Source organism: Bos indicus x Bos taurus, chromosome 5, assembly GCF_003369695.1.
Source record: "Bos indicus x Bos taurus breed Angus x Brahman F1 hybrid chromosome 5, Bos_hybrid_MaternalHap_v2.0, whole genome shotgun sequence".
NCBI lineage: Eukaryota > Metazoa > Chordata > Mammalia > Artiodactyla > Bovidae > Bos > Bos indicus x Bos taurus.
The window spans coordinates 71,176,582-71,203,981 of NC_040080.1; the positions used below are offsets into that span (position 1 = coordinate 71,176,582).

At 44.6% G+C, this 27,400-nt stretch overlaps 1 protein-coding gene across 1 annotated transcript in view; it reads left to right on the forward strand.

Moving 5' to 3' along the window:
• The window catches only part of RASSF3 (Ras association domain family member 3), a 76,217-nt gene extending 55,132 nt beyond the window's left edge, over window positions 1-21,085 (forward strand). The window contains exons 2-5 of the mRNA XM_027542438.1: window positions 11,574-11,681; window positions 13,734-13,962; window positions 15,509-15,618; window positions 18,392-21,085. Of these exons, the coding sequence (XP_027398239.1) occupies window positions 11,574-11,681; window positions 13,734-13,962; window positions 15,509-15,618; window positions 18,392-18,541 (597 nt within the window). The 3' untranslated portion in view covers window positions 18,542-21,085. The remainder of the gene's footprint in view (window positions 1-11,573; window positions 11,682-13,733; window positions 13,963-15,508; window positions 15,619-18,391) is intronic.
• The last annotated feature ends 6,315 nt before the right edge of the window (window positions 21,086-27,400 follow it).

The following is a 27,400-nucleotide window of genomic DNA, read 5'->3' on the forward strand; positions in this document are numbered from 1 at the left end:
AGGGGTCTACCTTCCTAGTCTCTCCCCTTCTGGTCTTTCTGGTCTCCCAACTCACCCCAAGCCTTGAGATTCTTGTGATGACCTTGATGTTTCTCAGCTTATCCACAACCAAGCAGGAGGGCAAGGAGCAATTCCTGTGCAAAAGAGTATCTTTAGAAATTGCTGGAACTTCGCTGGTGGTCCAGTGGTTAAGAATCCTCCTGCAAATGGGGACTGTGGGTTTGATCCCTGGTCTGGGCAGATGCTGCAGGGCATGTAAGCCCATGCGCTACAACTACTGATCCCCTGCTCCAAAACAAGAGAAGCCACCGCGATGAGAAACCTGAGCACTGCAGCTAGAGAGCAGGCCCCGCTCACCGCAGCTGGAGAAAGCCTGCACACGGTAATGAGAACCCAGCACAGCCAAAATATAAATACGTAAATTTAAAAGAAGATGGCTCATGTGAGACTCTTTAAGGTACTTATCTCCCAGATTTTTTTATGAATTGCTCTAACTTTTCTTTTAATTCCTCCAGAGTACCGTCACTTCCTTGGTAGGAAGGAAGAAGGCGATTCCTCAGAGAAAACCAATACATGGGCAGTTAAGGTGGAGCTGAATCTGTAAATATCCTTCATGTGCCCGTTTTCTGCACAGATCATTGTCCTTCTGAGAGTGGAGGGCATCATGTATTGCTCCTGAAGAATACACAGATAGAGAAGAATAAGGCCTTGTACATTTGGTACTTCAGCCGTGCCTTTTAAGGGCTATGAAGAGGCTTAATCAGAAGAACCATCTTGAGTGCAGTGGAGCATGGAGGGGAGGAGAATTCAGGCCGAGGCAGTGGATTGCATTAATAGGAGCATGGGTGATATAAAACAGCTTAACTCCGCATGGGCTCCTTCAGACTCTCCACTTGCATGTTAAAAAATTGTTCAGAGTCTGGGGAATTCCCTGTGGTGCAGTGTACAGTGGTTAAGACTCTGTACTTCCATTGCAAGGGGCACAGGTTCAGTCGCTGGTCGGGGAGCTAAGATCCCACATGCTCCGTGTACCACGAGGCAGGCTCCCCGCTGCGCGCCACCCCCTCCCCCCCGCAAAAAAAATGTTCAGTCTGGACATGTGACTTGGAAGGACTGCCAATTCTCTCCCTGTACCTGTGGTGCCATCTCCGCACCTCAGTTGGTTGAGAGTGAGCTATGCAAATATGTTTTTAACTGGTGCTTTAGCAAGGCTGCACTGAGTAAGAACTGAAGATGTACAAATCCACCCCTTCCAGGAGCTGTATGTGACTGTCTCTCTGGACATTATCAACTTGAAGACGGTGTCGTCATCTACATTTTTCAGCTCTATGTCACCTGAAAATGGAGAACCTAAGTTGCTTTTTAATTCTCCTATTATACTATGACGGCAGCTTAGACTCCTTACGATAATTGGCAGGGAAGAAGATACCAAGCTTGCATCTCACAGTTTTCCTTGGAGTGCTTGTCTACAGACATTTCTTATTTGCTTGGGACTGTCCGTCTTCAGTTCAAATTTGCTTTCAGCTGGCAGGTGAAATTTGTTTTAAGGGTGACAGCCCCGTTGGTTTGCAGTCCGTGCCCCTGGTTTTCTGATTCCTGCTGTTGGTGGAGCTGGAGCCTGGAGTTGCCCATATGGGCTCCACCTGCCTCCTCCCTGCCTGCTGCCATGTTCCTTTGTGCTTCCTGTCTGGTGCCCCTCCAAATGAGCCTGCTCATTTCCTTTCTCCGGAACCTCCCCTTATTGCCAGGGTTCAAAGGTTTCATCAAGGATACGGTGGTCACCAGACCTGACCTCCAAACTCTGACCTTTGAGTCTCTAGTATCCTTGGGGTAATCTCAATCAGGGGACTGTGGCCACAGCTGTAATTGCTGCTGAAGGAGATGGACGGCTGTCAGATGACCTCTAGAGTCTTGAGCAGTGACAGGTTTTAATCTAAAATTTAGGGCAGATGCTCTGTCATGTTCCCCATTGTAGCGTCTTGTCTCTTTTCCCTCTTGGTTTCTTGGCCACCTCTGATATGTATTTTTCCCATTAATTTTCCTACTGCCCAGTGGACTTTGTAAGCATTGTATTTGATTAGGGTGGTGGTGTAGATGGTACAAAATCTTAGAAAAGTTACTGCTGAAAGGGACCATGATCCAGTGCTCTCTTAATCATCAAGGAAACCGAGTTTTTGAGGCCATGCCTTCTTTTGGAAACCTGAGTCCCTTCTGATGGAGACCTCAGAGAAATGGGCTTCCTAGTGGATTGGGCCAGGGCAGGAGTGCTGGCTCATCTAGGGCCACATTCTTTTTGTAATGATCACAGCTGATTAGCAGGATTTGGTTGTGCTTGGCTCTGAGGCCTCTCATAATCTCTCCTGTCTTTGTTGCCTTAGAATTTAAAGAAAGTTAAGCCAGTTGTGAAATGTATCACCTTTCAGAAAGGGGTAGCATCTTAATTGACTCCCTTTGAAAACATGTCACACTGGGATTTTTTAAGTACACCATGTAATCTGGTATGCCTTGAGGTTGAGACCTCCAGCTGGGGCACACTGGGGAGACTGGTCCACCTCCAAGTTTGTTTTCTGGCTCCAAACAAATGAGTGACTGTTTGACGATTGGCACGCGACCCGGTTTTAAAGTACAACCATATAGGGTATGGCAGACTGGTAACTGAGAGGGGGGCGGTTGAAAGAGCGAGGTCATGGAAGGCCCAGATGAAACGCTTTTAATGTGTATCACAACTGCAATTAATCTTATTAACACGCTGGGCTGGGGCTGCTCACCCTGCCCCGGGTGTTCAGGGGTATTGGAGGGGCATGCTTTGAAGGACTGTTTTCTTTGATGGTGCAGATGGAACAGAAGCGTATCAGACTTTGTATCTGGTACCAGAAAGGCCTTTTGTGTGCCCGTGCAGATGCATTCCGTTTTGAGAAGCAAACAAAACTTAATGCAGATTGATAAGATGTACAAAAGAGAGTGGGTTTTCAATGTGGTCTTGTAGCTGTGGGCTCTGGGACCAGACAGAATCAGCTGAAAAGGGAGGGAGCCTCCTCCTTGGTGCTCAGCATCCGGCTCGTGACAGCTCCGGGAGCAAAAGATTTTAAAAAACATGAGTTGTTGGGAGGCAAGAGTAAAAATACAGGAAACACCAAACCAGAGAAGGTGTTGTGATGAGAAATCTAATGGATGGGGTGGTGCAGGGGTTCCTGAGGCTGCTGTGGTTAGAATGGCTTCCTGGGTGGGGTGGCCTTGATAGGGTCACAGGGTGAGGGTTGGGAGTGCGGGGCACTCATGGGGGAAAGATAGTGGGCCAGAGGGCAGGGTGGTGTAGTGGGTAGGGGTGAGGCTGACCTGTAGATGCCACGCTTTGATCTGTCCATGTCTGTCTTCCACAAGTGTGTGCGAGAGAAGCCAGTACAGTACTGCATCCTTATAAGGCTGCTGCCCAGTTCTGGTTCTGCCACCCCCTTTTTTTTTCCCAGAAGTCCTCTAAAATACCTCTAGATTCCCTTCTGCTGTACTCTTTGTTGTTGTTTAACAAGTAGCCTTGGGGACAAAGAGGTTGTTTGAAATATTGAGTTCAACAAATGTGGTTTGGGTATGCTAATATCCTCTGATGAATACACAATCTAGTCGCTAAGTGAATAATGGATGGGAAAAGAAATATCTGTTCCTGTATATAATGTACCCACTTGCTCATAATTAGTGAATGTCACACTTAAAACATTATTAAAGATCTGTTCTCTTCAAGTCTCCTTGCTGTGTGTGTACATATGCCAGTTTCGCACCTGCAGGGCTTCTCAGAGACTTCAGCATCCTGAAGTTCTTTGGGAATCAGCGAGGGGGAGTAGAGGAGGAGGAAGAGGGGGACGGCCCTTGCTGTCCACAGGACATCTTGGAGGATTAGCAGTGCTGTTGACAGGGTCCTGTGCGTTGCCCTTGCTCCCTCAGCTGCCCGCCACTTGGTCCATTTACTTTTCCCGCCTTAAGACAATAGCGGTGCATCTCTTGAACCAAGGACGTTGAGGGGGCTGTTAATCCCCGCTTCCTTTTTCTTTGCTATTGGAGCGGCAAACAGATGGCTGCATAGAAGAGCTGCCTACAAGCTAAATTTGGGCAAGACGGGTCCCTGAATCTTCATATAAATGGAAATAAGAGTCCTAGCTCTATATCCTGCCACTAAAAAAAAAAAAAAAAAATTCTTCCTGTGTGGTGGGGGATACAACCCGAGACTGGTGAGAATGAATCAGTGTGCCATGGCCAGCCGTCCCTTGACGTGGCACCCGTCAACCCTGGTGCCATGAGAATGAGGCAGCAAGCAGCACGCTGTGCTTTTAAGGTCAGAACGGCACCTGGGACTTCCCTGGTGCTCCAGTGCTTAAGACTCTGAGCTTCCACTGCAGGGGGTACAGGTTCCATCCCTGGTTGGGGAGCTAAGAACTAAGATCCCACATGCCCCGTCACTTGGCCAAAAAACCCAAATAAACAAAACAGACAAACAGAAAACAAAAAACAGCAGCACCCAACCTTCCAGAAACAAGTGTTCTGGTTCTTTCCTTCAGGAATAGACTCTTCCTTACTCCGGACTCTACCTGCAGTGCAGGAGACCCGGGTTTGATCCCTGGTTTGGGAAGATTCCCTGGAGAAGGGAATGGCTACCCACTCCAGTATTCTTGCCTGGGAAATCCCATGGACAGACGAGCCTGGTGGACTACGGTCCATGGCGTCACAAAGAGTTGGACACAGCTGAGTGAGTAACACTTTCACTATTCCAGAACAGTTGTCTTTTTACTGTGATGTATTTTGCTTTGCTTTCTTGTGGGTTTTCCTCCCTTGTTCATGACACCTGCCCACGTTGCAGTTCAGCTTCACACTGTCCACTGGAGTTCCACTAGCTGCCTGAGGCTATGTACACTTAAATTACTTAAAATGAAATAAAATTTAAAACTCAGTTCCCCATTTCAAACTCTCGGGTGCCATGTGTGGCGTGTCCTGTTTTGGACAATGCAGATGTAGAGCTTTTCCGTCATTTCAGATCATGCTGTTGGATGGAACTTTCTGAGTTCCCACAGCACCTCTACCTACTTTAACACTTAGAGGTTGTGGTGCCGCAAGCGAGGAATGTCTGGCAGATGTTGACTGTAAATGTGAAGCTGTCCCCCATGGACTTTCTTGAGAGCACCATTCAGGGTTGAGCGGGGCATTTCGTGTGCCTGCTCAGTCATGTCCGACTCTTTGTGACCCTTTGGACTGTAGCCTGCCAGGGTTCTCTGTCCATGGGACCTTCCAGGCAAGAGTACTGGAGTGGGTTGCCATTTCCTCCTTCAGGGGATCTTCTGGACTCAGGGATTGAACCTGAGGCTCGTGCGGCTCCTGAATTGACCCTCTTGGGACTTTGCAGGCTTAGCTTTGTGTAACAGCGTTTCTGTGTTCATCACAGGGTTTCCGCTTTGCACATGTAAAGGACATCTCGGGACAGTGTTTTCCTACCTGCTAATCTAATGGTTTAAAATACAATTCAGGAGCATCGCCCCTGACTTGCAGAAAGCGTCTTTTGAGCTCCACGAATGGCTTGCTCAGTAGTTCCTGGAAATCACTGCTTCATCCTGTGCTTTCATACGCAGACCTGCTTTGGTTTGCTTATAGGTTCCTCCTTGATTGCCGTAGAAGAATCTCTCCTGGAGGAGATTTTTCTGTTTTGCTTAGGTCCATGATACTTCATATGATGTCTTTGTTGGAACAGAACCTGGAAGGAAGACGTGTGAAGTCTTTACCTAGACTACACTTCTCTCAAGCTATTTGTGAATTCCATTTGCAGCATGGCCAACTTGTCCAGGGAAGGGTAGTCTCAGGAAGGAGGGTGCTTGGTGTTTTATCCCCTACACAATACAAGGCTGGCACCTGTTCCAGCTGTAATTGCACCCAGCATCCCAGTCTTTGAGGGACATCAGTAGGTCACTGCCTATTTCAGCTGGAGAGGAGATGAAAAGTAGGAATTTATGAGTTTGGAATGGAACCTCACTTAGAGAAGGTACCTGTTGACTTGATAAGTTTATCCTCCTCCACTGAGAGAGGCTGGGCCCCAAACTGGTCAGGGGTCAGAGCTGCTCCGCATGAGAGCCGCAGGACTGCCAATGGGGAGGTGATGACAGTCTTTACTCCTGTCTTGGCATGATGCGGATATGTATTGTCCACCACTCAACCTAGGAATCTGGGCTATTTGCAGTTTTTAAAGAGTCAGTTGTTTCTTGGAGAGGTCTGTGATGCAAACAAAATAATGCCACACATGCAAGGGCAGGGAGTACGACAGACTTGACTAGGCTGAGAACCAAGAAAAGGCAAAAAGGCTGGGACCCAGAGTGGTCTCTCCCAGTTTTAAGTGCTTGGTACAGAGCTGGGCACCAGGAGGCATGTAATAAGTAGTTGTTGAATAATGGGTTGTATTGGCTATGGGTCACAAAGAGTCGGACATGACTGTTACTTTCATAAGTCCTATAAAGTTCATATTGTTCTGTACATTTTAAAAAGATGAGAAAACTGAGACTCAGGTTAAATAACTCACCTTTGGTCCCACAGCTAGAATGTGGCAGAGCCATGATTCAGACCTAAGTATGCCTAAGCCTTAGACCAGCTGCCTTCACTAGGCTCAAACAGAAGGAGCAATAGGGCCATATTCACCTTCTCTTCTTTTCCCTCCCTCTGCCCTCCCATCTCTCTCCCTTTCTCCCTGTTCCCCCCTCGTAGTTACTCTCAGATGCTTTATACTTGTTTAGGGTTTTTTTTTTATTGTTATATTTTTAACTCAAGAAATTATGCTGTATTTTATACAGTGCTGTTGTCAATTATATCTCAATAAAACTGGAAGAAAAAAACTTTAATCGTGATATGATTTCAGAATTAGACAAAAAAAATGGCAGGAAGGGTGTAAGCAGTGTCCAGGTTCGTAGGGGTCTGTATATTCTTGGACAGTTGGGTTGTGAGCCCCTCCAACCTGGAGCCGGGCCACGCTGACTTCACACAGTCTGAGCCACGCTGCCTGGGATTCCTGTGTGTCTGGGAGGTAGGGCGTGCCCCTTTCGAAAGTTCATCGGTGTAAAAACAGCAGTGTGACCTCACCCAGGAACTGAGGTAAACCCAAGAGCAAGCCGTCCAGAGATTGCTAGGTGTAAACGTGAGCAAAGAGTCTAGGGTTTATAGTTTTGAGCTCACCCTCTGAGAAACTGGAGGGTTTGGGGAATGTAAAAGAAAAGTGGCTTATACAAAAGATGACTGGTAACTAACTTCCCAAACAGACACTCTCAGGCGTGGCACCATACCCTCCCCAGCTGCCAAGAACAATAGCGGATGCGTTCAGAGACTCCTGCGACCATGCCATTTCCTCCTCGCCATGCAATTACAGATGAATGTTTATGCTCCATGCTCTGTGCTCCACGCCCGCCACGTGGTTTTTTTTAACCCTCTCCTTCCTATCACCTTTGTACTCATGGAATCTACTTTCTCCCTTCTGGGTCCTGTTCTGCTAGTATAGTAGTAGTGTTAGTAGCTCAGTCATGCCCGACTCTTTGAGACCCTCCTCTGTCCATGGGATTCTCCAGGCAAGAATACTGAAGTGGGTTGCCATGCCCTTCTCCAGGGGATCTTCCCGAACCAGGGATCAAACCTAGGTCTCCTGCATCGCAGGCAGATTCTTGACCATCTGAGCCACCCGGGAAGGGTGTCCTCCACTCCAGGGCCTCAAGTGTGGCTCCTAGGCCTTTCCCTTTGCTGCCAGACTCCTTTACTTGGAGGAACTGAGCTTAGTTAACCTCCTGGAAGTCTTTTTTCTCTGGCATTCCTCACTCACACCTGTGCTGGACAGGAAGTGCCATGAAGATGGAGGTGCTGTGTGACGTTCCCTCACGGGAACCCATAGGCATGCAGGAGGAGTCTTCTGGTGTGAGAGGAAGGGCGAGGGTGTCCTCTTTTAAAGGGTTAAACAGGCTAGACGCTTCCCAAATCAGGAGACTTTCCCCACTTCCGACACTAAAAGAAACCAGTGTCCTCCACTCCAGGGCCTCACGTGTGGCTCCTAGGCCTTTCCCTTTGCTGCCAGACTCCTTTACTTGGAGGAACTGAGCTTAGTTAACCTCCTGGAAGTCTTTTTTCTCTGGCATTCCTCACTCACACCTGTGCTGGACGGGAAGTGCCATGAAGATGGAGGTGCTGTGTGACGTTCCCTCACGGGGCAAGGCCTGGCCCACAGCTTCTGTTGAGAAAATACTTGCTGAATGAGTGGGCCTTGGTGAGTGCTACCTCAGTTGACTGAAAAATGCAAGATCACAGAAGAAGAATGTAGATCTTAGACTCTTATCAGAAGGAAAAAAACATTAACTCTGGGTGGCGATGAATGTAAACTAAACTTATTTTGGTGACCATTTTTATGTACATATAAAGTCATTAGGTTCTACACTTGAAACAAACAGGATGTTACACGTCAAAGTCACTTAGGTCGTGTCCAACTCTGCGACCCTATAAACTGTAGCCCTCCAGGCTCCTCTGTCCAAGGGATTCTCCAGGCAAGAATATTGGAGTGGCTTGCCATGCCCTGCTCCAGGGGATCTTACTGAACCCGGGATCAAACCTGAGTCTTCTGTGTCTCCTGCATTAGCAGGCGGGTTCTTTTCCACTATCACCACCTGGGAAGCCTACTATGTTTATACCTTAAACTATTATAATGTTGTGAATCAATTATACTTGATTCACAAGTATATATAGGTATTTAAAGAAAATACAAGCTCACAGCCCTTTAGGGTTTAGTTGCTTCTCTGGGATTTGCTTTGCAGTTGATCTTTTAATAATGAGATTTTAGGTTTGGAGGAGATCTTGGAGACCTTTGGGTCCAGCTCTTCTCTGTTGTTGCTTCCTATGGTTTGCTGGGTTTGTAATCTCTGAGGAAGTCGGCTAAGTGGTTTACACAGGCATGTCTCAGTTATGCGTGTGTGCATGACCCAGGGCAAGTTTCTCTTCCCAGACTGGCCTGCGCCTTTAACTAAAGCTCCTGGGAATGCTGACCCGAGGGGGCCTCAAGATGGGAGCCAAGTCCAGTGTCATCAGCAAAACCTGTGATCAAGGACTGACCGAAATGATCTGACCGCCTGCCCATTGCTCTTCTGCACTCCTCTCAGCCTTTCTCTCCTTCTTTCTTCAAGTAGTAAGCCCCTGGATCACATGTATGCTCCAGTATTCAGACAGGTCACTATTTTTGTGTATTTTTAATGGTGAGCCTTTGGTTTCCTTGATTCCTTGAGTGGAGCCATCCTGTCTCATTGGTCACACTAGTGGAAGCACATTTTTGCAAACAGAAAGCCGGGAAACACTTTGGAGTTGTCTACTCCAGTATCATTTCTTATTTGAAAAGAAACGAGAGAGCAGACTCAGGTTAGTAGCCCAGAGCACAGCGTTAGTTTTGGTGACCTGGCCTAGTCGCAAGTCTGGTTGGAATGGGGCACTTTCCCAGCACCCTTTGCCCTGCCAACATCATGCCCCACACCCATGAAATGGAACGTCTCTTATTGTATACTTTTGTTTTTAAAATGTTACATATATATATTTTGTTTAATGAAAGGTTATTTTTGGCTGTAGTGTGTGGCATGTGGGATCTTAGTTGGGATTCCCAACCAGGGATTGAATGCTCGTCCCTAGTCATGGAAACGCAGTCTTACCCACTGGACGTCCAGGGAAGTACCATGTATTATAATTATTTTCTTTTTTTTCCTCAATTGAGGTGTAGTTGATTTACTGTGTTTCAGGTATACAGCAAAGTGGTTCTGTTTCAGATAGATTCTTTTTCAGGTTCTTTTCCATTATAAGTTGTAGAAGATACTGAATATGGTTCCCTCTACTATACAGTAGGTCCTTGGTGTTTATCTTTAGTATTTATTAGTGTGTATCTGTTAATCCCAAATTCCTAGTTTATCCCTCCCCCTCTTATTGTATACTTTTTAGGGTATGCTTTGAAGAGTCTTTGGATAGTTCATAGTGAATAATGAATGCTGGAAGACTCATTTTCTGCTTCAGCCATGACCTGTAGCTGGCTAATTGTGGACTGGAAAGAGCAGGTCAGGCAGAGAGATGTGAGAGACATGTTTTAAATAGGAAATAGTCACTGAAGCTCCTGAAAAGTTACTTTAATCTACAGCTTTTTCCTTCCCTAATCATTGACACCAAAAATAAGATTGCTCTGAGACTTGACACTGGTAGATAGAATGCTCCCCAAGGGACTTGAGGTTTGTTTCCAGAGCTGGGCAGTGACCACGCTGGCCTCCCAACACTGACCCGTCAGACCTCACTAGGACAGGACTGGAATCGAAAAGTTCCTGAGATGACTTACAGTCAGCACAGCTCTCTCTGGGTCTCCAGTCAAGGAACTTGAGACCTGAATGGATTTGATGCCCTTAAAGTTCTTTCCTCGCTGGTGGGTGTGTGTTCATCACACTAGCTCACAGTGCCTGGTGGGAGCAAATGCCTACTCGGATAGCCTGCAGCTGCGAGGATGGGGTGATGTATCTGGCTGGAAAAGAGGTACTTTTTAAAGGCTGTATTTAGGGGGTTATTAAATCATCCGATCTTCTATCTTGAAGGTTATTAGGACCCTCTTCTTTTTTTGAGTTTATTTCCCAGGCTTGAATCTGATTGTGCAGCCTTTCTTTAAGTTTTCAAACACTCACACAGGAATGGGGGGTGCCTATTCAGTTTAGTGGAAACAGCATAGTGGACCTGCGTTAAAATCGAGCCTGGTCTCTTAACCAGTTGGGTTGTCCCCGGCAAGAAACTTGACCCCTGTTAGCCTCAGTGTCTCTGTAACATGGGGATGCTGATGAAGATTAAATGAGGACCCTGGGTGGAAGTACCTGGAGTTACTGAGGGTGGGTGGGCTTTGGGATCAGGTTTTTCAGGTAAGTGCCAACACTTCTACAGAGCAGTTTTTATTGGTATATTAGTTTATGTCTTAGAACTTGATCTCATCTAGAAACGAAAGTAAAAATGCCTGCGTGGTTAGGTTTTTGGGAGAAGCAAATGCCGTGTAAGTCAGGTGCCTGGCATGCCTGGCTTCAGGGGCCACAGTACTATGGAGTGTGGCCATCGGTGATCGACATCAGCTGTCACACGATGTCATGCACTGGTTGAGCTCTTTAGACAAAACAGTTAGTGAAATTTTCACAGTCAAGAGAGGATTTCACTAAAATCTTACCCTCCAGAGTGTGGGGAGAGACTGGAGGAATGGGGGTTGAGAGTGGGTGGGTCCAGGAAGTCTGGCTACTTGTATCTTCCTTTGGAAGATGAAATTACCTTCTGGCAGTTGTGTTGAATTTGACAGGTCAGTGATTAGTGCCAGTTTAACACTTATTAACTACCATACTTTTTGCTGATAAAGACTGTAAAGCTATAAAAATCGTAAAGTTCATAAGGGGTGTGTGTGTGTGTGTGTGTGTGTGTGTAAAGGTAAAGTGCTCCATAGTTATCGTTTTGTGGCATGTGAAAAGAATCCTGGCTTTTCTGCATTTTTTCCTATGATTGCTCATGGATGGTTTGGCTTATTTTTCTTCTAGGATGTGGAGAAAGAGAAGGAAACCCACAATTACCTCAGCAAAGAGGAAATCAAAGAGAAAGTTCATAAATACAACTTAGCAGTCACAGACAAGTTGAAGATGACCTTGGTGAGCACCCATGCTAATAATACTGTTTAGCTTGACAATGTCAAAGGACAACTATAAGTTGTTGGTACCACAGTCTGTATGTTTTAAAATGTCTGAATCACGCTTGCAGAAATTTAAAGATTAAGGTATATAGGACCGGAAAACCCGATATTTCTGCATCTTTCAAATGAAAGCTGTATTTTGAAGTAGCTTTATCTCAAAATCAGTCAACGCTTCATAACATTTTATTTTGAAAGATGTTATGACCTCCAAAGGGTTCTTAGCATTGAGTGTAATCCTTGCCTGTTTAACACAGGGGCGGTAACTCAGATTCTAACAAGGCCTTAGATAAGTTTTACCTTACGCAAATAAATCTGGAAGTGTCAGGAAAAGGATTTTGTCACCATGGATTGGGATATAATTGAGCTTGGAGTTTTCTCAGCTGGTTGTGGGTGTAAGACGGAACGTGTATTAATAATACTCAGCTTCCTACACTGTTGTTTCAACTTTGTGTTTTCTGCAACTTTGTGCTGGAGCTGTTTGAAGCTCAGTGGGGAGCGAGGATGTAGGAGGGAGAAGCCCAGGCTTGGTGGCACAGGAAGGGAAGCCCACAGCAGAGCCCGCTGCCGGTTCCTCTGGCTGGTCTGGCCTTGCCCCGCCACTTGGTGACCTTCCTCGAAGCACCTGCCACCCCTCGGTGCCAGTGTCCAGGGGCTTGAAGCCCTGCCTGGCCGTCTAGTGACCCTGAACTGACAGAGCTCAGCAAAGGATAGGACGACCTGGTTAGAACTGGTCCCACTGAATTCTGTGACCCTTGGGGAGGAGCTTTTAAAAGTATAAACCTTGTGAGAAAGGATCCCTATCTGGTGGGATTCTGCCCAAAAAGGGAGGCAGCAGATAATATTCCTCTTTATTCCACCAGTCTTACATCTCCTTTTTCAAACATGGTTTTTATCAAAGCAGAACATTCCTCCTCGGAGATTAAAACAGATGCAAATTTCCATGTCATTTCAAAGATTAAAAAGAAAAAGTGAAATGTTGTATAATACTTTCCACAAGAATAATGAGTGAATTAGTATTATAAATTGATCTTATAGAAAGGAAGAAAAATAATGGCCCATAAAGGAGATTTTTCATGTTCTGTGTTAACTGTCATTTATATATAACTTAACCTGAAGGCTCATTTAAATAAAGCATTACAATATTTGTTTTTTTTCTGAATATACTAGAAGTTAAAAGTGAAGACCAGACCATTATAACTATTTGTAGCAACTAAAATATTCTACCACCAATTAAGACAAGTGAAGGTGATTTCCCCTGGTCCAGTGGTTAGGACTCCACGTTTCTACTGCAGGAGCCCCTGGTTAGGGTATTAGGACCCTGCATGCTGCGTGGCCTAGCCAAACAAAAAAACAAAAGAAAACACAAGTGTTTGTATCATAATGTCTGTGGTTTACATTGTAACTTGAATTTGTTCTAAAAATATTTCTGCTTGAGGTGTCTGAAGTGCCTCATTGTATATCCCATCTAGCGGGGAATCCTACGCTATATAAAATAGTTTACACAAAATTGGTAATAGCTGGCACATAGGCTAGCCACTAGGAATGAAAATAGCTTGTTTGCTTCCTGTCTGCTGCTTGTTATTTGACTGTTTCAGAGTCCTAATTGTGACTTTCCTTTTTTGTGTAATAGCTGGTCATCAGTTGGAGATGTTGTTTCCTTTGAGCAGTTAGCCTGCACATGGCCCCAAGCTTTAACAAGCCTTGTGGTTTGGCCAGCATCTGTGCCAGGGGATGGGAGGCTCACCCGTGGGCCCCGACCTTTCACATGCAGCTTCGCAGGCTTTGGTCCCCACATCTGCCCTGCAGACCTTGCCTGAGAAGCACTTTCCTGGAGTGTGTTAACCTTTCCGAGGTCATCTCCTGAGGGGCCCTCTTGAATGAGCCTCTGCCACAAAGCCATAAAAGAAGCGAACAAGAGAGGGAGTGTTTCACCTTCCTTTTCTGTTGTTGTTTTGATACGCTCCTTCCCTAAAATGCCCAGCTCATGTGTGTGTTCCTCTTCCTGCCTCAGAATTCAAATGGGATTTACACTGGCTTCATTAAAGTACAGATGGAACTCTGCAAACCTTCACAGACTGCTGGAAAACCCGCTCCCAGTAGCAATGGCTGTATGAACACCCTTCACATCAGCAGCACAAACACAGTTGGCGAAGTGATTGAGGCCCTGCTTAAGAAGTTTCTTGTGACCGAGAGCCCTACCAAGTTTGCACTTTATAAGCGGTGTCACAGGGAAGATCAAGGTACCATGCTTAAAATGAAAATGGTTCCTGCTTTTGTTTCTGTCTTTTGACTTCATTTGTGGAAGACTGGTGGATGTACCTGTATCAGTTATGTCAGAGCCCAGGGACATATTCTGGAATAAATGGTGAATGCATCCTGGTTGTCCGAGTTTTTCAGGTGGACAGCTCTCGGTCTGAGAGCCCAGAGGTATCTGTATGTGAAGTATGTGATGGGTATTTACGGAGGATTTATGGGATAGCCTCCCTCCTCTTTGCCCCCACTGCCCCACCCAGCACAAAGAATGCCTTTGGGCTTAAGTTTTCAGTAGCACATTGATGTTGGATGTGATTGGTGAACTTGCAGGCTTCTGTCAATGGCACAGTCCTAGGCCCTCCTTTTCCCTTAGCCTGTCTCATGCTAGGTGTGACCCTGGGATGGGGGCACCCTGCCCACCCCACCTCTACCCCTCCAGGGGCATATGCAGTAGATGAATAACATTTTGATCTGAGGTCTACCTGTCTGAACTTAATACCCACTATCAGTGGATTAAACAGAATCTTAAATTACTGCATGAAACTGAATAAGATATTCCAGATCAGGTCATCGCTGAACAGAAATGGATACCGATGGTGGACAGCAGGGATTTAGTGCTTCACTAAGTACTGATTTGAAAATGGTGTATATATGTGAACATTTGTGCTTTCCCTAGTTTTTCTGAGTTGAGCCTATAGCAGCTGTGGCAGAAAATCCACTCACCTTGGCATAATGGGAAAGTCCCTTGGTTGCCTAGGGATAAAACCCCAGTAGATGCTGAGTATGCTCACGCTTCTTCAACACATACTGTGGGCTGAGCCTGCAGAATACAGGGATGAATAGGCCAAGGTTCCCATCCTTCAGAGGCCACAGGCACTCAGCAGTGGGGGGAAGTTTACATCTCCAGGGGAGATGTATGTATAATGTATAACGCAGTGGTATCTGGAAGTTTGTCTTGCCACCGTCTTTGCCTGCCCCACCTGATCTTTAGCTGCATAATCTAACAGTAATAGCATCCTACTGATGTATTACCCACATGGCAAATCTTTCAACCCTACAAGGCAGAGAGAGAGAGAGAGAGAGAGAGAGAGAATGCAGAGCTTGCGTTCAGACAGACTGCTTTGTTTGTGCCTGCTGATTCTAAATTAATCTGTAGGAAGATTTGCTTCTAGAGTTCTGATTTCATGTTCTTGGGAAGGTATATTTTTATTGTTGCAGGGATTACAGATCCTTTTTTAAGTTTATCTTGCTTTCTAAAAGGAGGAACGGGATTAATTATAAGCCCATTTTGAGAGTGCTACTCATTTAAATCCATTCTCAAGAATTATTTCCTTTTTAAAATCAAGGCCCAGTTTACATTATGCAGGTAGAATGGAAATAGTATAGAACTCATTCCACTGTGGGCTATTTATTGGTGACAAGATGAGGGGTGGTGCCCAGGTGGCTGAGGTAATCACACTGTTGCGTTGATCTGGGGATGGGGAGGGCAATGATGTCGTGCTGTGTTTGTGACATGCCTCTCGTTCTCACCAGTCTACGCCTGCAAGCTCTCGGACCGGGAACATCCACTCTACCTGCGTTTGGTAGCAGGTCCCAGAACAGACACACTCAGTTTTGTTCTGCGCGAACATGAAATTGGAGAGGTAAGTGATTGTTCATTCTTGCTTTAAACTCTGCAGACCAGCTGGTCCTGTTTTATCGCTCTGGTCTAGTGACTCTACCACTGACTGCGGAGGAGGAGGGGTGGGGAGGAGAGAGGGAATGTGTGTGTCTGTGTGTGTCTGCCTGTCATGGGAGGAGAGGTGGTCCTGTGGAGGCAGGGTGTTTTTGAATTGTCAGAAATGAACCCAGAGTTAGTCTACAATATAATTTTCTTGTAACACTCATTATTTTGGTCTGTAATTTTCAGAGGTGGAAGGATATACACTTTTTTAAAAATTTGATCACCACCCAGTCTCGTTTTCACCCTTTCTACCTCCAAATTACTCTAATCCAGCTGAGCTTTGAAAGTTGACACTCTCCATATGTTTGCTGGTAATCAAAGTCTCCAGGCTCCTTTGCTCTAAAGGGAAACACAGTCTCTTTACTGTGAAAGCCATTTAACTTTCTAGACACTCTCTTTCCTCTTTGCCCAGATGATTTAAGAATTCATGTCTATATGTGCATTATTTGCCATTTTCTCTCCAAGAAGGCTTGTATTTAGATCAGTTCAGTTGAGGGAAAAGGCACTTTAGACTGTCCTTCTAGATCAAGTGTCAGTTGAGTAAACCTCTCAAGCTCTGGGTCTCAGCCTTTTGTCTAGAATCAGAAATGGCATGAATTGTCTGTGTAGAACGTTTTGTGATGCAGTGAGAATAGTTCTAGGTTAAAAGTTAAAAAACCAAGACTCTGCTTCCTGCCATTCCTTTTACCAGATTAGGAGCACAACCTTGGGTAAGTCTACTCTTTTCAGTCCTCAGTTTTAAAATCTGTAAAGTGGGACTTGAAAAGGTGGTTTTGAGTCGCAAATTAGAAATGTATGTAAACATGCTTGGTAAAGAGTATGTTTATATGTCACTGTAAATTGGAACTTTATTTAGGGGAGTTTTAGGAAGACAGTGATTTGGGACATTTTGGAAGTTTCTTTTGATCTTTATGTTTTGAAATCTTTAAAATCCACTCTCAGTTTGAAGAGATAGCTTGGTTACAAAAGTCTAAAATTTGAGGTTTTGGTTGGCACACGATAGTCTACCCTCTGCAAACCCAAGTCAGACATATCAGCACAGTCTTGCCAGCACCTTCCCTTTCTTGGTGCTGCTTTCTGAGTATTGCACGTAGTTTAGTTAGTGTAATTGGAGCTGCATTGTCTGGGAGGGAATTATGTTGTCTTGTTTTGAAATTCACTTTACATTGTGTTCTAATGTTCCAGATTGCTTTTCTGACCTTTCTATGGTATGCTTGTGTCTCAAGTTTTCGAGGTTAACTGAATTGAGAGAAGAAATTTTCCATAGCTGTCAGAGAGTGGGAGGGAGATGCTATTTTATAACGTCTTTATTTTGGAGAACTTATGTGAAAAATAAATTGTTAATTTTCAAATTAACAGAGTATTCTAATGTAGACATTTCTGTTCTCCTGCTTCACTTCTCATTTTCTTTAGTAACTAGCTCAATCAATCTCCAAGAGCCAATCTCCTTCAATCATCGATCTGCTTGGTAGTTTTATTCTGTCTCTTCTCTCTGCACTTGTAATAGGTTATCCTGTTTTTCCCTACCCCACGTGCCCCGGGAGTCCCCCATCAGACATTGCTCTTGGCCGAGATAGTGGTGCTTAGCCCAGGACTGAGGGCCTCCTTTTGGGAGGGGAGGACATGTAGTTTGGAAAGAAACCTCCCAGGTCATGCCACATACCCTTCTTGATGTTTATTGCTTAAAAAAAAATTTTTTTTTTTTATTTTAAGAAAAATGCCATGAACATTTTGTGCCTGCCAAGTACCAGGTGCTATTAGGGAATATGAAGTCAGAAGCTCAAGGGCCAAAGACAAAGCCCACATAGTTGGAAGTATAACAGATGCAATACAGACAAGAGAAATACTAAGCAAATAATTATAATACTATTTAGATCCTTTGTGATCAGGCCGTGATCAGGGCTTCCAGTGCTCAGTGAAAGTTTCTAAAAGACATAATCCTGACTGAGAGAGAAGGGAAGGAAATCATGGAAGGCTTCTTAGAGACAGTGGCATTGAATCTGGGACTTGAAGGTTCAGGAGTTTGCCAGGCAGAGTGGAGGAGGGGAGAGCATGTGCAAAGCCACACAGGATAATGAGTGAGGGGCACAGGGACAGAGATGGGACTGGAGAGGGGAGGGTCTTTCAGACGTAGCAGCAACAACCACGGGAAGCCATTGGATGATTCCAGACGTGGAGGGTCACGCCTAGACTGGCATTCTAGAGAGAGTGTTCAGGCTGGTTGTTTGGGGGAACAGATTAGGGAATGGAAAAGTGGAGCTAGGAGGCTATCCCAGGGTTGGAGGGGAGGGTGGTGGTGGATAGGAGGGAGTGAGATTGACAGTGGGAACTGGGGAAGAAGGCAGTGACAACAAGGACCCCACGGAGAGGGAGGGTGGAAGGGAGGGTGGAGTTGCGTTTCATGCTTCTGTGGGTTAGTGTCTGATGGAGATAGGTGTTGGCTCTTAGAGCCCTTTTGGAGGCCCTGGGAGGAGGGGAGCAGTGGGCAGTGGGAGTGAGCTGAGGTGGGGATGTAGGGCTGGTCAGGAGGCTCAGCACTCGTCCACCAGGACTTCTGAGAAGGCCTGGTAGCGTTGGGCAGTGTGAGTCAGGAGGGGAAGGCAATCACAGCCCCATGTGCTCCCCGCCCTCCTCGTTCCTAAGTCTTGAATTAATAAACACCTGGCATTTTTCATTTTTGTGTTCCCTCACAGTGGGAAGCCTTCAGCCTGCCAGAGCTGCAGAATTTCTTGAGGATCTTGGACAAGGAAGAAGACGAGCAGCTACAGAACCTGAAGGAGCGCTACGCGGCCTACAGACACAAGCTGGAAGAAGCCCTCAGCCAGGCGTGGAAACCGGGGTAAAGTGTGGGGCGCTCTGCCCCTCAGGGACGGCACGGGACCTGCGTGTGCACCGGCGGCCAGGGTCTCTCTTGTCGGAGGGCGGTTTTCTTGCCCTATGATGCTAGGGCCTTTCCTCTTTACAAATCTCTAGATCTAGTTACCCCAAACTGGTCACGCAGCATCCTGCAGCTTGGGCGTCCTCTGTCAGGGATTCTGCAAGCTTGTTCTCTTAACGGCACCACGGTGTTACCTCTTGGCAAGCTGTGAACCTGTGGTCTCATCTGGAGCATTCTAGAGTGCTTTGAAGCATGGACTTTGAGGTTTTTTATTTTTCCTTATTTTCTTTTAGTTAAGTATATGATGATGTTAAGCTTAAGGTTGTGCAAATGATTTTTTTAAAGCTTAACAAGGACTCTGAATACTTATGTTGAAACTACCTGTCTGTTACTGGGTTTTTTGTTTTGTTTTTAACGTCAGAGGAAACAATTCATGTGAATTGAAGGGCACAGGAAGCTAGGGACGCTGAGGAGTTGGTGAAGGATTTTGGAGGAGTCTGACAGAAAAGAGGAAGTATGGAAGAAGGTGGAGGGTGGAGGTGGGGAGTCCTGGCGGAAGGTGGTTTGGGTAAGTGGATGGTGGAGAAGGAGGTGAACTTGCTTGTTTAAGGGGTTAAAAGGTTTCAGTTTAGAGACATTAAGTCCATTGTCATATTGCTTGATTTCCTGGTGAGTAAAATGTGGGAACGGAAACCAAAGAAAGTAGGAGCTAGAGCCAGAGGAGGAACTGACGGCGGCGGACCAGGGAAGCCAGGAGGAGCCGCCATCTTGGTGAGCTAGCGCCCTCCCGGAGCGGAAGGTCTGACTGGTGCAACTTCTCTGCGCCGTCTGGGCCGTGAGCATCAGCTATGACGCCAGTGAAGTTACAGTTTCACCTGAGGTTGTTTTTCAAAGTGGAAAAGGAGTTTCGGGAGGAGGCAGTGTAGCCCCCAACCCCCTTCCCCCCCTCCCCCGCCCCCCACCACTGGGACTTGTCGAGTGATTTGCAGAGTGAGGAGCTCTCAGCACTCTTTTTTGACAATCATGCCCTCCTTTCCCTTTAGTCTTCCCCTCCCTTCTTCCTCCTTCCCTCCCCTCACTGCTCTCCCTTCTCCCTTTGTCTTATAAATTGAAGTAGACTTGATGTAGAACAGGGGTGTGGATTAAGGAGGCACAGGACGGACCATCAGATCCTCAGTCCCAAAGGGTGACTGTAAAGTGGGGGAGGGGGTGGGGGGCGGCGTCCACTCCCAGCGGACCACAGAGGAGGGGGGTTCTTACGTTTTTAACAAAAGTGCATGTTCCTGCAGACCAAAGAAGTGCATGTGCAATAGGAGCCTTCCTTAAAACAGGTCAGATAATCTCATTTTACGCAGTAGTTAGTCTGAAGCCAGCAGGAGAGGTGTGCTTCTGGAGGGGCCTTCCAGTCTATTTGTAGTCTAGATGGTGTTTATAAATTCCCAAGGAATTGTTAACACTTTGGTGACACCTAATGGATTCTTTTTGAAATTCCAAGGTGCTTCAGTTCTTTGCCTCCTAAGTGAACTGTGCCTTTTTTAAAAATTGCATTTCTGTTCCCTTCTTGGTGGCTCTTCTGACTTCTCAGAGAACACCCGTCTTGTTGGAGGCAGATATGTCGCTTCTGCTATGCCACACACATTTCTGAGACAATCATATCTTCCTAAGCTTTTTAAGGAAAGTTGGAAAGAAACCAAAAAAAGTAGAACTAGCTATAAAATATGTATGGCACATCTTGTTTAATTTTGCATGTAAGTTCCTTTTAGTGCCTCAGTGAGGTTTTAGTGACATTGTCAACCAATACTTTACCTTCATTGTTCAGGGAATGCCTTCATGATTTTTATACTGGTTTTACTATTCAGACTATGGCTTAGGTGTGAGTGTACTGTTATCAACCACCTGGTCTTTTCATTACCCATCCCAGTAAGCTCATTTTGTGAAGCCTTCGTTTCTCAGACTAAGACACTGTTCGGACCTTAAAGTGTAGTACCTGATGGGTATCTGTGAAATTTTTTTTTTTTTTTACTTGAAGTAGACTGTCTAAATTAGGCATCCTCGTCTGTATGATCCGGGACCTCGCTCATTGTCATGTGCACTACAAGTTTCAATTTGGAAAACTTACTGTGTTGAAGTCCTGTCGGTTCATAATTCTTGAAGACCAATGGTCTCTCCTGAACACTGGTGACTGCAGCATTTTTAATGTGTAAGAGGCCATGGGGGCCAAAGATTTAAAAAATTATTGTACAAATTCTTATGTTAAATTAAACTATCTAAGCTTTGCTGTAATACTGTTTTCTCTTCAGTATGTGATGGTACAGGAACGAGGTTAAATGAAGGGGTGGTATTGCAGGGGAGCATTTTAAATCACAGAAGTTAAAAAAAATTATAATATTTATAATTTTCATGAGTTTAAGTTTATTTTTATGGGGAAGAGTTTTTTTTTTTTTCTCCCTAAAATTGTTTCTGGAATGGCAAATTGTTTCCATTATTAAAAGTTGAAGTTGTTCGTTGATGTTTGTGTGTTTTTATTTATGGTAATATGCCAGATAAAAGAAGGTCATGGGAGTGGGAGGAACTGCTTTTGAAGATAATTGTGGACATGGGCTGAAACGTGACAGTTTTCAGTAGGTTTGTGTGGTTCACATTTGTTCTTCCAAATGGTGCTTTTCCTTTGCCTTACCATCTGCGGAAGATAACTGGAGGTGAGTGTCTGCCCACATTCCTAAAACAGTTGTTTTGTGAAATATACATATATTTAGAAGTGTATGAAGTGTATACATACAAGTGTATGAAGCACGTGAATAAAGAATTATTATAAAGTGGCTGCCCTGTGACCACTACCAAGATAAAACATTGTCCCTTCCTTAGCAAGTCTTCTCCTTCACCACCTATTCCTTTCCTGAGACCTCCCACTTAAAAAATGTATTTGTTGGCTGCACTGGGTCTTTGTTGCTGCGTGCAGGCTTTCTCTAGTTGTGGCGTGCAGGCTTCCCATTGTGGTGGCTCCTCTTGTTGCAGAGCGTGGACTTCAGTGGTTGTAGCGCATGGGCTCAGTAGTTGGGGCACACAGGCTTAGTTGTCCCTCAGCATGTGGAATCTTCCCAGACCAGGGATCAAACCCATGTCCCTTGGATTGGCAGGTGGATTCCTAACCACTGGACCACCAGGGAAGTCCCCTCCCACTCTTAAAATAGACCACTTTCAACGTTACATTATCTGTTTTTTTGAGTCACTGTGACTATCTCTCATGGGATTGGGTGCACAACTGCTTCTCTTCATAGGCTTCCAAGCCTGGTGGAGACAAGTGATTTTACTACTGCACTAACCCCTAGAGGAGGTGGGGAGGTAGGTGCAAAGCTGTACCAGTTGGTGAAGGGGAAAACATGTAAGTGCCATACCTGCTTTGCAAGTGAAAATATTATGATAGAAATCATGGCTCAATATAGGTCTTTTTCCCAAAAATATCCAGAAGAATCTAGTTTAGAAGTTTGGCCTGGGTTACTACCCAAGGTGCATTTGGGAATGTCTGGGAATTTTTATCCCTTTAAGGGAGTTAGCTTCTTGCCCAAGGAATTTGTCATCAGTTGATAATTAAATGAATATTCTTATGTTGCAAAGTTTGTTCTCAAGGATTTGTACACCATTTTGGGACTTTGTGAGTTCAGATCAGTTCAGTCGCTCAGTCGTGTCCGACTCTTTCTGACCCCATGATCATAGCATGCCAGGCCTCCCTGTCCATCACCAACTCCTGGAGTTCACTCAGACTCACGTCCATTGAGTCGGTGATGCCATCCAGCCATCTCATCCTCTGTTGTCCCCTTCTTCTCCTGCCCCCAATCCCTCCCAGCATCAGAGTCTTTTCCAATGAGTCAACTCTTTGCATGAGGTGGCCGAAGTATTGGAGTTTCAGTTTTAGCATCATTCCTTCCAAAGAACACCCAGGGCTGATCTCCTTTAGAATGGACTGGTTGGATCTCCTTGCAGTCCAAGGGACTCTCAAGAGTCTTCTCCAACACCACAGTTCAAAAGCATCAATTCTTCGGCACTCAGCCTTCTTCACAGTCCAACTCTCACATCCATACATGACCACTGGAAAAACCATAGCCTTGACTAGATGGACCTTTGTTGGCAAAGTAATGTCTCTGCTTTCAGGTGATCCTAATTAGGAGTTTTTCTGTTTTCGAATGTTTGAATGAAAGGAGGAGTCTATATACAGATCTTTTATATATGTGTGTGTGTATATATATATATATATATGAAATATATATTATATAATTTTTATTTATTCATTTTTGGCTGCACTGGGTCTTTGTTGCTGCACAGGCTTTTCTCTAGTTGTGTTGAGCAAGGGCTGCTCACCAGCTGTGGGCTCCGGGTTTCTCGTTGCAGAGGCTTCTCCTGCTGTGGAGCACAGGAGGCAGGGTGCACAGGCTTCAGTAGCTGCAGCTCCTGGGCTCTGGAGCACAGGCTGAATAGTTGTGGCACATGGACTTAGTTGCTTCGTGGGATGTGGGATCTTCCCAGATCAGGGGTCAAACCCGTGTCTTCTGCATTTTCACGTGGATTCTTTACCACTGAGCCATCAGGGAAGCCCCATATACAGATTTTCTTTGATTAACCGTGGGGTTATGTTCTGATAAACCCATCATAAATTGGAAATATATAGTAAGTCAAAAATGCATTCCATACACATCATCTCCCAAACATCATAGTTCTGCTTAGCATACCTTAAACCTGCCCGGGACACATGCATTAGCCTATAGTCAGGCAAAGTCATCTGACATAAAGTGTGTTAAGTGTTGAATATCTCATGTAATTTATTGAATACTCTCCTGAAAGTGGAAAACAGAATGGCTGTCTGGGTACGGAATGTTTTTTTTTCCCCAGAATGTTGTAAGTATATTGGTTGTCTACCTTCATAAACAAAAAAAAAATCACTAGCCTGGGAAAAGATCACAATTCAAAATCCCAAGTACATTTTCTAGTGAACACATACCACTTTCACACGGTCGTAAAGTCAAGAAACTGTTAATCAAACTATTGTTAAGTTGGGGACCTTCCGTGCTTAATAGCAAGTTCAGACACAGTGCTTACCGTGTTCTAGGCATTATTCTAACAAGTTTAATATGTATTAACTCAGTTTCCCCCCATGAGATAGGTATTGTCAACACTCTCATTTTACAGATGAGGAGACAGAAACCCATTGAGGTCCAGCAGCTTGCCCACGGCCACTCTGTGAGTGAATAAAAGATGTCCCTTCCTGTGCACCAGCTTTCCCTGTGAGGTCTACCCTGTTTTTCAGTAAAACTGCCTAATAAGGGCCCATCAGAATGCCTGTAGTGGGCAGTTCAACTGAAATCAGGCCTGTTGGTAGAGTTGGGATCTGTGGGAGATGGAAGGACAGGCTTGATGTCAGAGCACTCTTATCCTTTGATGTTGCGGTTCACTTAACATTCCATTTAAGTGGTTATACTAAGGTACAGAGAAGGAGGTGCCTACCTGTGTTTTCATTTACAGGTTCTCTTGCGTGCAAGAAGCTGACAGGGTAGGTAACCGAGCCTCATGTTCTCACTGCAATTAGATAATTCCCTGGACCCACTAGAAGAATAGCTTCAAGAAGTCACAGTTCCCAGGAACCACTAAATACTTGAGAAGGCTGGAGTTTTGCTTCCTCATCAAGGATGAGCCTTTCCAAAGAAACATGGGAAACTAAATATGCAAATTCTTGAAAGTATACGTTTGCCTGGTGTGAATCACTGCTTGCTTAATTAAGTGCTTAATTAGGAAAACAGATTTGTATAAGGATGGGGTGAGAAATGGGGCCAAGGGGTGGTGGTGGAAAGGGGTGGGCAGATTAAATAGCTGTCAGTTGAATGTATTAATTCTATCTGTAGGATTTTTTTGGTTTTTAAATTTTTCCTGGTTTTTGGATTTTTAGAGGTTGGTATTTGGGGGTTCATTTTGGGTTTGTTTTTTGGCAGATCTTTCCTTTTAATTCTATAAGGTGAGACTGACCAGGTAGATGACAGACCTTCTAATCTTCGTATTAGTTTCCAAAGTCACTTGTGACTCACTTGGTGGCAGTTGAACTCAGAAAGCTCCTCTTTCTGAGAAAGGTAATTGGCATTTTAAAATGTTTACACACAAACAGAAAGTATCAGGACCCTTTGTAAACTTAAAAGAAGTTGGGTTTTGGCTTTGTGTCTGGGAAGGGAGTTCCTTTATCCAGGAGAATTGGTTTTGATCTTTCTAAGCAACGAGGCTTACCATGAATGCTCCTCTGTCTTCAGCGGCCACAGGTCTGCATGTTGCCTGATGTGTGCACCCTCCCCTCGCTTTAGCCACCCTGTGTGGACACAGGAGATTAATTAAACCCTGTGCAGTTCCTTTTCTCTGAAGTTCTAGGGGACTCTGATCCAGAGGAAGTTCTGATTTTCAAATGAGAGAAAATTTGCTAAAGTTCTAGTCATTCTGGAGCAGCACAAAGTTCTAGTCATTCTGGAGCAGCACCCTGAGGTGTCTTACCACAAGTTAGAATCCTTGAATCATGGGCTGGGAGATGACAGCTTAAATTCACATCTTTTTCATGCATCTGTGACCGCCCGAGGAAAATGTTCCAAGTCCATGACTTTTAGGTAAAACTGAGCATGTTATTAAATGCCTGATCAATAAAAGATACTTGTCTGAGAATACACAGCAGCCTTAGAAGTCAGAAACTTGGCTGTCAGCCTTCAGAAAGCCCAGGCCTCATTGCCTTAGTCCCAGATGGACTTTCTGCAGGAGCTTGTGTTCCTGTCCCGTGTGTCATGCCTGTGTCACCTTCGTGCCACCCTCTGCTCCCAGCTTGTTTTTAAAATTTTTGTTCTATTCCAAGCAGTGGCACTATAGTTCTTGGGGGAAAAGTGTTATGAAGCTAGTAGTTGGGAAAGGGTAGTGTTTAAGATCTGTTAGATGAGATTTCAAGACAAAAATGAGGTGATTACTCGTTTCTTTATAGACTACCTATAGGTGCTGATTTTTAAAAAGCAGATTTTTCTCTACCCTATCCCAAAGCTAATACTAAGCCCTGAGAATCTCCTACTTTAACAAGCACCCCATGTTTTTTTCAAATACTAAGTGTAAATCTTAGAGCTCTGCAGAGTATTTCATAGATTGAAGGGATATATCCAGGTGCACAGTTCTCTTTAAACAAATTACTTCCACACTGAGAGCAACGGCCAGCCTGCAAAGAGACTCCCTGTCTTGCCTCACTTATCCCTGGAAAGGATAATTCTTTGCATAGTGTTACCCTGTGCCCCAACCATGCATGGCTAATTGGATTTTAGTTAGGCCTTGGATACAAGACTGTTGATCAGTTAGACTTTCTTAAAATCCTAAATAAAGAAACAGAGGAATTGTAGTTAGTCTGTGATGGGTACTCATAAGCCAGGGGACTGAACCCACCATTGAGCCTGTGTCAGAAGCAGAGAGAGACTGCAGAGAAAGCAGGAGAATGGAGCAGCAAGAAGCCAAGAGGAGAGTCTGTGGCCTCTGGAAGGTGAAGAGTAAATTCAGAATCTACTTGATATTTGTTAGCTGTTGAATTTCTCCTGGTACCCTCTTCCCTCAGAAAGGAATTATCTTTGTTTACATGAACTCTGTACTCGTGCCCATTTCTACAATGGGGTCAAGAGTAGAAACGGAGGGAAATTTATGGTACTAAATGCCTTTTAGAAGAGATGAAAGGGCTCAAACGAATGACCTCAGCCTCCTCTTAAGAAAAAGAAAAGCAGAAGAAAGGAAGTGATAAAGAGTGGTAATAGATGAAACAGAAAAAAAAAATCAGAAAAACCAAAAGTATGTTCTTAAGAGATCAGTAGAGTTGATAATTCTCTAACCATACTGACCAGGCAAGAGAGAGAGGACGCAAATTACTGGTACCAGGAGCGGTGACATCACTACAGATATGTTCATATTTTAGGTCCTTGCATTGCAATAAGTCTCCTTAAAAATTAGCGTTATTTTTTGGAAAAACAAAACCAAGGTGAGTTCTACACATTCCTAATTTTGCCTAGTTTTGAAAACTTTGCCAAGTGACAAATGCTGATGTTACTTGTACTGTCAACTGTTTGGGTCCCACAGTTATTCACAGTATTGTGACTTTAATGCATATGATCAAACTATTCTAACTATTTAAGGTTACTTTCATATTATTAGAAATACAGTAGGATTTCTGCTTATTAAAATGTGAATTTTGATAGTTTCCTTCCTCTCTTCCATCCTCCCCTTCCTGTTCCCCTCCCTCCCTCCTTTTTCTTTCTCTTTCCACAAACAGCTTAGAACTAATTGCAATCATAGTTGAGGAATGAGTGTGTCTGTTTTACTGTTGGGTTCTGTGATACCTGTCTTCTTACAACGATCCTTTTTAAATTTTTTTAATAACTTTTCACTCCTATTAGTTCTTTCTGTCTTCACACAAAAAGAAACTTGAGTAGAACACTGAGTGTTTTAACGTCTTTTATTCAACAAGTACTTTTAAATTACCCGAGGATGTTAGGACTGTGTCGATTATGGTGAGAAAGAACATCATGGTCCTGTCTTCACCGAAACTGGTTTGCTTCAGTTTCCATGTGTAATGAAAACCGGCAAGTGTCACAAAGATGAGATACAGAGCGTTGTGAGAGTTTATTACTTAGGCTAATTTTAGAGAAGGCTTCCTAGAGGGAGTGATTTAGAGCTAAGATTTTTAAGGATGAGTCGGAGTTACCTGGCAGAATTTATGATTTACAGGAAACTTTTCTACGTAATAGCCACTGGTTTCTCAAACCTTTCTCTTGGTAGTGTGTTA